The sequence below is a fragment of the Sinocyclocheilus grahami genome, unplaced genomic scaffold (genome assembly GCF_001515645.1).
Source record: "Sinocyclocheilus grahami isolate Dianchi unplaced genomic scaffold, SAMN03320097.WGS_v1.1 scaffold2533.1, whole genome shotgun sequence".
Lineage (NCBI taxonomy): Eukaryota > Metazoa > Chordata > Actinopteri > Cypriniformes > Cyprinidae > Sinocyclocheilus > Sinocyclocheilus grahami.
This window is the reverse complement of record NW_015507712.1, coordinates 22,274-34,642: the sequence shown is the minus strand read 5'-3', so window position 1 is coordinate 34,642 and position 12,369 is coordinate 22,274. Positions and strand designations below refer to the sequence as shown.

Genomic DNA, 12,369 nt, shown 5'->3' with positions numbered 1-12,369 from the left:
GTTACAAGCTCTTGGTGCATAAAGAATATCTGTAAAGTTGCAAAGACTGAAGTCTCAAATCCAAAGAGATATTCTTTATAAAAGTTGAGTCAGCCACGCCTACCTAAAATGGCTCATTCTAACACACCCCCACATGTCTATGTCACAATGTGGGAAGATTTGCATAACGCCGCCCAAACGTTCACGCAAAGAAAGAAGGCATAACTTGTATTCTCGCTGTAGTATTGTTGTTGCCGCCGCTGCCATGTCGTGGAGACGCTGTGTGTTTCGTTGTGAAAGCGAAACTACTTTGTTTGGTCTTCCAAAAGAGGACGATATCCGCTTCGTCATGCCTGGAGCTGATCCGTGCTGGTCGTGAGGAAATACATAAATTTTGCGCTGTGGATCGCCGGATAGGCTTTCACCGTGGACGAAGCGGAGTCCAGCCCGGGGTCGTCACATGTGGTTGCCGCAAACCCGCCGGACGCTCCTTCGTCGAATCCGCCGCCTCTGCTCACTAAGCCCGCCGGACTCTGCTCACTGTAGGCCGCTGTGTGTTTCGTTGTGAAAGCGTTGTGTTTGGTCTTCCAAAAGAGGACACGACTAGAAATCAGTGGTTAAGTTGTATTTACAACACTGTTCCAGAACAGTTTAACTCAAATATTCAGATGTGTGCAGCATATTTTATGGAGGACTGTTTCCAGAACCTGGAAGAGTAGACTACAATGCCGGCTGTTCTGACTCACAGACTGTAAGTAAGTTTTTTATATTTAAAGAATTTGCCACTGACGATTCAAACGCGAGTTTTGAGCAGTGTAGAGTAGCACTTGTTGTTTGTCATTTCTCCGATCACAAATGCAGACATGGTTTTATGTTTTATGGTTTTATGGTTTTATGGAGTTTAAACAGCAGGTATAACAGCTCAGTACTATGAGCAAGACAGAAAACACCGACAAATTATTTTATGCATTTTTTTTCCCCTTTTCTGTTACGAACATACAATTCATAAAGTGAAATAAAACTCAATGTGAAAATTGTGTGACTGCATGTGAAGGTGATTGTGATGATCTCAGTTATATGTAAGATGACTGCATTTCTCATGGATGATCTTGAACAGCCTAATGAACATCATACAACCAACTTCCTGATTCTGTACATTCATTCGCACAATTACGGCATACAATAGTTTCAGACCCTTACTTAGACCCTTCTCGTGAATATTAGCCATTTTAAAAGCTGGAAGATTAATTTCTTTTTCGAATATATAAGTCTAATGTAACTATATAATCTATGTTATATAGCTATAACATAAAAACAGTAAACAGTCAGCGGGATGAAAGGGTTGAAGGCCACTGAGGTTTTTTTTTGTGCTTGGTTGCTTAGTGGGTGGAAATTTCACACCTTCCTTTACTTACACCAGATGAGAGTTGCCCAACAACACCTCTCATTATACAGCTAGCATTCAATTGTTTTACAATAAAATTTGGGTGGGGACAAATATTTTTGGGAAATATAATTGAATACTGTGTGCACAAAGGGAACCGTTTTACCTTTATTAAGCCAACCAAATACAACCTTTGAAATCAAAAACAACTTCTAAATCAAATAAACAAATACTAAAGTTTAAACAAATTCTGAATCCTAAGTCATTCTTATGATCATTGTGTTGCTATTGTTTCTCTACCTTTTTGTCAGAAAAAGATTCTCATCATGTAATTTTTTAGATTAAAGGGTCTTAAAAAGCTCATAACAGCAGGAGAGGAAGAAGCTCTTCACCTACAAACTGAACACACATGCAGTGAACAAACACTCTCGTCTACAAGATGTTTGTCCACCAACAGATCAAACCACATTTCTGAAAGCCAACCGCAGCAGTTTCCAGTTTGACTCAGAAGCTGAACCTCAGTAAAACTGGTACTGTTTTAACATTGGTTCCACACACAGCAATTAAAAAATCAAATAAATATATGCAACCATTTCTCATATTCTTATTTTAGATTTACATAATCAAATGACACACTAAACACTCACTCTGCACTCAGAACTGAAAATAAAACTATTGCATTGCTCTATTCAGATATCTGTATATTCTCATGTTTTGCAGCTCATCTGCCTGTTCCTAACATTACCAGAGACTGTACTTCATCATCATCATCTTCATGTTCATTGGTGTGTTCAGTGGTGAATGTGGGTCATGTGACTCTCTCCTGGTACAAAGGAAACAGTTTATTGTCCAGCATCAGTGTGTCTGATCTCAGCATCAGTCTCTCTCTACCTCTGGAGGTGGAATATCAGGATAAAAACAGCTACAGCTGTGTGCTCAACAATCCCATCAGCAACCAGACCACACATCTGGACATCAGTCAACTCTGTCACACATGTGCAGGTATGTCAGCAGTTTATTAGTCGATCTCTGTCTTTTGTTGTAGATTATACTGACTCATTGACTTACATTAATGATTATTGTTACAGACTCTGCATCTCTGATAGTGTTGGTCTCTGCTGTTGCTGCTGGATCTCTGTTGATTGTAGCTACAGTCGGGATCTTCTGCATCTACAGAAGACACAGAAAAAGTGATCAAGAAGGCAAGTGTTACCTACTGCTTTTAAGAAGTATTCTAACAAATACTAATAAATATAGAATTTTTGATAATTATCACAATCATAATTTAAATGACAATTATTCTCATACTTATAAACTAATGTGCTTTTTTGCAATTTCTGAAGATTCAACTCATAAATGTCTATATCTATTTGACACAGAACACATCACTTTACTCATCTCAGTCATGCAAAAAACCTGATTCTTCACTACTTAGACTGCATCAAAACACAATGAAAATACAAACAGTACTGCAAATCTACATTATCTCAACAATTAAACAACATTTTATGGTAGTAATCATACACGTGTAAAGATGCAGCTCTGTTGGAGTACAAATGAATAGTTTTTATGACAATTGCAAAGAATGCAAATGCTTTGAACATCATGTCTGCATTTGATTTATTAATAATCTAAGGAATGTCTCTATAAGTTTAAAAATAAACACATACTGTCTTACGGATTTTTGTGTGTGGAACACACTTTTTTAAGAAGTTGCACTTTTAAATATTTAATTGCATACATTAATGATTTAATTTTGACAGCCCTAATATTAACACCACATACTGTACGTTATGAAGAAATGAATCCAGCTAAGATTGAGTTTTGTTGTTTTAATGCATCTATTGGTGTTGCTATTACTAAAACAGTTGAGACTTGTGATGAAGAGATCACTTATGCTGACCCCACATTCCACAAAAGAAAAGCACAGAAATCGGTAAGATAATTGATGTTATCTGTATAAATTCAGCAGTGAGTCTGAATTAGATGTGTGGGACTGTTTTTTTGTTGTTTTGTTACACACAACACCATATCCAATTTTTATAAAAGTCATAAGATCATCATTCAATGCCAGAAACACTCTAAAAACAGTAACTCTGAAAGAGTGAAGGATTTCTAAACTTCATCAACACTACACTTCAACTTACATGTTACGAACTCTTCACTCAGTAGAAATATCACATATTAGTGTATGAAATATAATTTATTATTGGAATGAACAAGGAAGCATTATTATCATCTCTGGCTTTAGTGCAGTTATTTCTCAATGAGTGAAGCAACACGCACCAAAAGAACAAGTGCAACTCTTCAGCACAATAGTGACCACAAAAACTCAACAACGCAGAAACTTAACTTAAATGATCATTTTTTTTACTGATGCACATGCTTCATGTAGTGCAAATACAAAAAGATTGTGTTGCATTTTACAAATTTAAGTGGACTGATCATGTTTGTTTTGAGTGGTGAACAGTGTTTGTTCATTTATGTTAAAATGTCTCACAGGAAACTGAAGCCTTCATGAAGTGAAAGTCACAATGATGCACGTTTCTTCTAGTTTGCACGGCAGTCCAAAAGCAAATGCATTTTTAAAATCAGTCAAACCTGCTTTATAACAGCTTTTTTTGTATCTCTGTCTGCTCAAAGGGTTACACTTTTTTCAGTATTATATACGCTCATCTCTTATTGTGTGTGTTTGTGTGAAATATGTATGTATATATATATATGTATACGTAATAATATATACATATCAAGCACTCTGAACAAATACAACACAGCCAAACATGTTTCGTGAACATAACTGAAGGAGACTAAACCTGACAACACAAACATCTATATTTACATTGATTCATTTAACAAGCACTTACCCAATACAACTTATAATTGAAATATATATAATGGACAGATAATGTGAAGTAATAAAGTAGTGAGCTTTACCTTAAGGCAACAGGAACTGAACAAAGAAAGTTAATGCACAAACTTGGCAGTAAAAAAAAGAAAGTGTAGCATTCCAAATGCTTAAAATATAATACTTTCCAAATTGCAACATGTGTTGAAACAAAATAGACGGAATAATGCATTTTTACACTTTTCAACTATAAAACATTTAGTACAAACCAGCAAACATCAGAATTGGTACCGAGTAGAACCACCTCTCTGTGAGTGTGACGACAATTTAAGTTTCTCTTTTTCCACTCCTCTCTTTCATTTCCCATCTAGGTTACCCAAATAATAATTAATGCTATGTGATGTCCCATTATCAGCAGTCATCAGTTAAAACCCATTCTGATAAGGGAGTTGAGTGTTTTACACCATTCTCCTGTAAGAAAACAAATGATCAGAATTGATGATTCAAATCAACATAGTGAAAGTAGCTGGTAAAATCACAAATTATAGATTATAAACAGATAATAGAAACAAAAACAAAAATGTAATCTGGCTAGAGGTAGAATGGACATTCAGTCTTCTGAACACAATAACATGTTACTGTAAATATTTTTTTTTCTGTAAATGTATCTCATTATAAGTTAATGTTCTTCAGGGAAATAATTTGAAGTCCAACAACAAATATTTATGTGTTTTATTAATACATATTTTAGTAAATGTCTTGGTGCTCTTTTTTGTTGTGCCTCATCATATGGTGAAGCCTTTTATGTTTAACCATGACTTGTTTGCTGATAAAACACACTTTTTATGAAATAGAAACAAGTGCATTTCATAATATTTACAAAATGTTGAATCCATTGGAAATTAATGCACAATAGTCTGATTGCCTAAAGCTTCTAATCATGGCTCATCACACCATAAATTAATCTAGAGATCCAGAAACATCATAATATTTTTGTTTACTAATACAATAACATGATATGACATATCAATTTAAAAGAGAATTCCACCCTATTCTTTTAACAGTATGTTTTTAATTGCTGTTTCTATGTAATACTTTCTGAATGAAACTACATACACTCTGAAATCTCAGACAGACTTATAATTGTGAGATTTGCAGATCTCACAGAAATCAATATGAAAATTCACAGGTTTTTTTTTTGTTGCAAAAAGAAAGACAGTGCACATATAGTATCTCACCTCATTGTAACTGTGCAGCCTAATGATGCCTGTTTCAACAACAACAAATTAAATTAAACACAATAATTAGGTTAATTGGAACAAATCTAATCTTGTCAAATTAGCTGTATGCAATGCTTGCCATTTCGTCCTGCTTGTGTAGATTTCCTGTGGCGACAGTAAATCACAGCAGCAGCTGCTGCAGCAGCCGTAAACAGCAGAACAACAACAACAGCATATATTCCTTCTTTAGCAGCTGAAGACACTATTGAATCTGGAACAGCTAAAGACAGACAAGCATTACTTCTAGAGATTGACTAATAATCAACTTTACCAATAGCTTTGACTGATAGTTACACTTTTCTAGGTCACCAGTATGATATTGATTTATTTCATAAATCTGGTGGATTTTTGATGAACAGCAGGTAAAACCGCAACAAGAGACAGCAGCGTTTACAGGACAGCTAACTAATATTATGCCTTTCTGTCATTACCAACAATAGACTTGAAAATGGTCAAATTCATAATGTAACAAAACTCAATGTGATAAGCATGTGAAGGTGACTGAGATGATCTCAGTTATATTTTAACACTGAACCAAAGCTCACTCTTTCTAACAGCCCACAATGAAATCCTTCACTGGGTTGATTTACATATTTCAAACGGTTTTCTAAAACTGCAAAGGAATGTGCAAGGAATGGCTAATGATACTCACCAGTGACAATAACGCTGAATATCTTGATGATACTGATTCTGTTGCTGCTGTTGATCTGTAGTTTATAAAGCCCAGAGTCTGTGATTGTGGTGTTTCTGACGGTCAGAGATCCAGACTGACTAACCTCCAGTCTGTCTCTGAATCTTCCATCAGGATCTTCACACTGACCATCTGTACAGGTTTTATTGGGATCTCCTGTGATTTCAGCGATGAGAGTGTCATTAAAATACCATTTCATAAAATAATTCAGGTTTTTAACTTCACCAGGACCTAAAGTAACAGATTCTCCCTCCTTCACTGACTTTCTCTTCATTTGATCTTGCTCAGGAGCATCTGAAACACAAACCAACAGCTGCTGGAAGATCTTTTTGAGGAGAACACAGTATATGAGTGAACTGTGGAATCCTCTTTACTTTGTCTAAAAACCAAAATGTATCCTAAATTTAGCTAATAAGCATTTTTTTATCAAATCCTCTGCACTTTGGATTCCTGATGAACTAAGAAAAATAAACTGAGTAACAGATGCATTTAAACAGACAATAATATAACTTTCATCTTCATCAGAAGACTAAATTATCCCATTAATAAATAATCAATGGAAAAGCAATGTTTTGAATCATACTGAAATAAAGATATATTTAAATATACAAATTCCACTTCAACAGTAAATGTGCGTTTGACAAAATTACCTGTATATGAACTAATATACAGATAAAGAGAAAACCACAATGTCACGGCAACATTTTAATGTACATGACTTGTTTTTACACATAATGACTTACCATATACAGCAAGAATGGAGATCTTTTCACTGATGCTGTTGCTGCTGATGATACGTAGACGATAAAGTCCAGAGTCTGTGGTTCTGATGTCTCTGATGGTCAGAGATCCAGTCTGATGATCCAGCTTCAGTCTCTCTCTGAATCTCTCAGTACCTTCTTCACACTGAACATCTGTACAGATAAAACTGAGATCTCCAGTGATTTGAGCTATACGAGCATCATTAAAATACCATCTAATCTTTTCTTGTTGATTTGTTTTAACATCAGTGTGTAGAGTGACTGAATCTCCCTCCATCACAAATGCTGACTCTTCTTCTGTATTAATACTGAAAAAAACTGAAGAAGAAATTAACAGTTATTATAAGCCGATCAAAATGACAGGAACATGCTGTGAAAAATGCCAAATGCTTCACCTTGAAAGTAGATGCGAGTTGACCCCCCAAATACATTTTTAGTTTAATAAAAGGAATAGATAAAAGGAATTCACATGTTCACGAGAGTACACAATGCATGCATGTGGTGCTGCTGACACAGCCTTGTTTGCAAGCAGAGGAATGCACACATATGCATCTTGGTACTTTGGTGAACGTGTGTTGCAGACTGACATGGAAGAGAATAAATTGTTTAATAAAGACATTACTCGTAGCTTCATAACATTATGGTTTAATCACTGATGTCACATGGACTATTTTAACGATGTCCTTACTAACTTTCTGGGCCTTGGTAGTTGTGTTGCTGTCTATGCAGGGACAGAAAGCTCTCTGATTCATCAAAAATATCTTAATTTGTGTTCCGAAGATGAATGAAGGTCTTACGGGTTTGGATCGACATGAGGGTGAGTAATTAAATGTTCATTTTTGGGGGGACTTTCCCTTTAATTTAGACCAAAACACAAATGCAGCTCTTTATGAACCAAAACTAACTGCTAAGACTAAAAACAAATCAACTTTAAATCTTACTGAACTAAATTAAAGCAATAAGTCTGTTAGGCCATGGCTTACAGTGATTTTAAAGCAGCCAAGTGTGTCGCTAAGCACAACGCAGAGCCGAGTGCCTCAAACTTCACAGGGCTAATTGCTTTCATAAAATAATTACTTCATATACCTGGCAAGATGTCATAAAACAAGAATATTATAATTTCATAATTTAAATTTTGTATAGCAATATAGTTCAGGAATGTTTAGAAGAGAGGCTACCAAGCAACACAGATGCGCAGCAGCATAAACGTAATGACTCACCATGCACAGTAACAATGAAGATCTTTACACTGTCTCCGCTGTTTCTTATCGTCTTTAGTTTATAAACTCCAGAGTCGGTGGTTGTGCTGTCTTTGATGGTCAGAGATCCAGTCTGAGGATTCAGCTTCAGTCTGTTTCTAAATCTCTTATCAGAATCTTTACACTGAACATCTGTACAACGATAACCGAGATCTCCACTGATTTCAGCAATGAGAATGTCATTAAAATACCATCTCAACTTTTTTTGTTTGTTCGTTTCAACACCAGAGGGTAAAGTCACCGATTCTCCCTCCATCACAGACTGTGACACTCCATAATATGTACAAACACCAGGCACACCTGAAAAATAAATTAAGTTATTATTAGTTAAACAAAATTACAAAGTGCTGTGAAAATGTTCTTCTACAGATAGTAGGTAAAGAAATATGTCTGGATTCATAATGTAACACATGCTAACAAACAGCAGAAGAACATTGATTCACACATTTACTCATTAGACAAGAGTCTCACGGATTGCCTTCACTAAATGAACAACACGCAACACACATCAAGATTCATAACACAGTTCTGCTCATATGTTTACATACCCTTTGCAAAATATGCAACATTTTAATCATTTAATCAAGTAAAGGCATCTTTTTATATTATTTATAGCACTGCCCTGACTAATCGACCTCACATAATAAATGTTCACATATTGATCACAAGACAAGATTGAACACAAATGAAAAAAATGTGCATACGCTTGATTCTTAATACTGCATGTCATTATCTGGATGGATGTTCTTTGTTTTGTGCTAGTTGTTCATGAGTCCCTGAGCATTTAAAATGCTCACTGTTCTTCATAAAAGTCCTCTGAAAAAGTGACGCTCTAACATTAGCACGCTCTATTCTATTTCTGTTCTATCTGCTTTTAATTATTCTTATTTACTCAAAAATATATATTTTAAAGGGGTCATCGGATGCAAAATTCACTTTTACATGTTGTTTGAAATGTGTCTTGGCAGTGTGTGTACACAACAGACAATGATAAAAATCCACCCAGAGTTTTTTTTTTTTTTTTTCCAATCCCGATAAATGATAACCCCTTCCTCAAATCAAGCCATTCACAGATTCTTGGCTGTGTGACGTCACACGTACCCAAAATTTTAGTAGAATTATTAAATTAAATAAAGTGACAAGAAAAAGAAAGTTCAAAATTACAAACTGACAAAAGTGTAAACAGAAAGAGAATTTAACAGAATGAGGACTGGGCAAGGACTAAACGAGAGGGTGTGTGGCAAGGGAAAATGAGGAGGCAGGACAAGAGGAGCACATGACCAAAACAAACAAAGGGAAAAGGTGTGTGGTCCATTCTTCATACATGGATTATGCAGATTTTATTGTTGATGATTTGACATAATCCAGGATTGTTAGGTTCTTCAATGCTCATCCTGGAGTTGATGTCATAGTAACGGGTCCATTAGCTTAAACCTGCTCGGGAGCATCTTATTTCATGTAAACAGGATTAGATTGTATCGTTTTAAATGAAAGTGATACTGAAAGTCTGTCCCAGCCACTGCTGCTTTCTTACAAAAGTACCTTATTAAACCAGGAAAACATTTTTTTTTATAAAGAAATAAGAAATAATAATTTTGCTTGCTGGGCTGTTTTCTTGATTTTAATTATACAATGTCATTACGTTGCTGTCTTGCCGCCAGCCAATCACTGCATTGCTGATCATGGTTTTGAGTATCGATGTACGTGCCTTTTCCAATGAACATGTCAACACGGAGTAATCTCAGACAACTTAATCCAGATATTTCAATTTAATCCACTAACTTGTTTGAAGAACAAAATTAGCCAGTGATCAGTTACACTGAAAATAAATTCTGGCTACGCCCCTGGTTATCAGGATTAAAACTGAACGCACAGGCACTCCACGGCAAGATTTGAGGAACACTGTTGTATACTTTTAAAAGTAACTTTCCCCAACACTGCTTTTTGCTATTATTGAAATCGATTTTTGGACACTGTATTATTATTATTATTACAATGCATATTATTGTGCATGTATGTAGCCTGTAGTATTTGCATAGCACATTCTTTGGGTTCATCGTTACGGCTATGGAAGAGAGAGTTGAACAATTGAAATGTCTTACCAGCCACGAAGAATGCACACAATGTGATCGAAATACAGGCCGTCATTTTCAACACTTTTCCAAGACAAAATGAACGCAGTTTCTATGGAAATAAGTGTTTTGTCCCTATGCTGTTGTACCTCAAAAAACATAAACAATGAAAGTGAAAGTAATATTTCCAAGACAAGTAGGCTAACTAAAGCTTAGACATATGTCAAAAATAACATTTCACATTCAACTCGAAGCATCATTCGTCTTTTCCCTTTGTTGTTAAAATTGTGTGGCGAGTATTGCCGAGGACTTTGCTGACCGAAAGAAAAACAAAACAAAACAATCTCCTCTGTCAGAATTACCGTAATCATCATTATAAACGCGCACACAGTTTTGCCGCCACTGGCCGGAGTTCAGGACTCTCTGTCACAATTTTAAGGTATCTAATGGTCATTTTAAAAGTACCTGTTTCAAGATGCAGCGGTTTGTTTCGTTCATTTACGTTACTTCATGGTTTGCCCTTGTGGATGTGTCCTGTCTGTGGATGTGTCTGTCTGTGGATGTGTCCTGTCTGTGAATGTGTCCTGTCTGTGGATGTGTCCTGTCTGTGAATGTGTCCTGTCTGTGGATGTGTGAGTTGTCTCGTTTTCTTGTTGTAGCCCACATGTGCTATAGTCACTGGGGTCCAAACTGTCCTGGAGAGTTTAACTCCAGCTGAATTAAAAACTGCGGCTGCGTCTGAGACCGCATACTCTCAGAGTAGGTATACTTAATTTCAGTAAGTCAAAAATCAACTGAATTGTTCTTACTTAAGAAGCGCTAGTGCTGCGTTCAAGTCCTCCTGGGACATTCGTACTTATGAGTTGACAAGTCGTAATTACGACGTCAGGTGCGTTCAAGTCAGTTTAGTCGGCACAAGATGGCGGTGTACCCTCTTTTAATAAATTACAAGAAAATACAACAGGGTCTGTTAACTCTGCTTGTAGAAAATGAAGAGCAAAGAATTCGCATCAGGTGTGTTTTGCGTTTTTAATAATTTTTTTTAGACCAGGATCCCACTATAACTGATTTTCAGCATCAACAAATGCTAAAATACAGAGATTTAAAAAAGCTGTTAGCTAAATGCAGCATGCAACATGGCAAATCAAAAGGTTTTTCCCCTATAGGTGCAAAAATTATAGCATTTTTTTTACTTGGATTTCATTAACTAGCTGCGTAACAAGAACATGACCAATTTACGTTTATAAGACAACTAAACTATCAATTTAAACAAAAATTTACAGTCAACTACAAACGTTGCATCCATCGATTCCGCCATGTTTCTCATTGACACGCCCCCAACTCGGAAACTCGGGGCGTAAGAAAATTTCGAGTTTCCCCACTCGTAATAACGACTTTCATGTGCATTCAACTCGTAAATACGATCTATCCGACATGACTTGAACGCACCATAAACCCACTTACTAGTGATGTTATGTTCAACACCGAAGCTTCGAAGCTTGTAAAAAAAAAAAAAAACAAAAAAAAAAAACACATTTCACATTGAAGCACTGTATCGGAGCTTGATTCGTTTTGAGAAAAGCATGTGTGATCTATGACGTCCGAAGCTTCGTTCGCCTGAACAGTATCTGGTTCAAACGAAGCGAACCTCAACACCGCTTCCTTTACATTATATTACATTATAATGTGTTAGCATTTTGTTGTTTTTTTATCGTAATTTATATATTGAGCTCAAAAATGAACTTTGGCCATGAAATATCAGTCTAAGAACTGAGGCAGAGTTAAAATAAAAAGATCATAGATTTAATGTATGAATTTATGTTTTATTTATTTTACTTATTTTAGTGCCAGTACACCGACACAAATGAATGACTTTGACAATAAACATTATTTATATAAAAGATAATAAAACAAAAAATCAGTTGTAGAACCAGATGTGAAACCACTGGCTGTAATGGAACATAACACTTTGGAAGGTGTTATTTATTTTTATGACCACTAGATGGCCACAGCATAAACCCTTTTTAAAAAGCTTCGAGCAATGAACCTTTTCCCGATACAATTGTGATGAAAGCTTCACTGGTTCAGAACGCTTCAC

The 12,369-nt window shown here is 35.8% G+C and overlaps 1 protein-coding gene and 1 long non-coding RNA gene across 2 annotated transcripts in view; one reads left to right on the top strand and one right to left on the bottom strand.

The window, feature by feature from the left end:
* Positions 1-2,535, top strand: part of LOC107575262 (uncharacterized) — a 5,809-nt gene extending 3,274 nt beyond the window's left edge. The window contains exons 2-3 of the long non-coding RNA XR_001607831.1: positions 889-891; positions 2,470-2,535. This is a non-coding gene — a long non-coding RNA (uncharacterized lncRNA). The remainder of the gene's footprint in view (positions 1-888; positions 892-2,469) is intronic.
* A 1,836-nt stretch (positions 2,536-4,371) lies between these two features.
* LOC107575261 (carcinoembryonic antigen-related cell adhesion molecule 3-like) lies at positions 4,372-10,601 on the bottom strand. Its single transcript, XM_016261672.1, has 7 exons — positions 10,302-10,601; positions 8,161-8,499; positions 6,923-7,258; positions 6,141-6,473; positions 5,568-5,708; positions 5,447-5,475; positions 4,372-4,679 (listed from the first exon to the last, which is right to left on the bottom strand). Exons 1-7 carry the CDS (start codon positions 10,345-10,347, stop codon positions 4,620-4,622), a joined length of 1,284 nt encoding a protein of 427 aa, XP_016117158.1. The 5' UTR covers positions 10,348-10,601; the 3' UTR covers positions 4,372-4,619.
* Between the last annotated feature and the right edge of the window lie 1,768 nt (positions 10,602-12,369).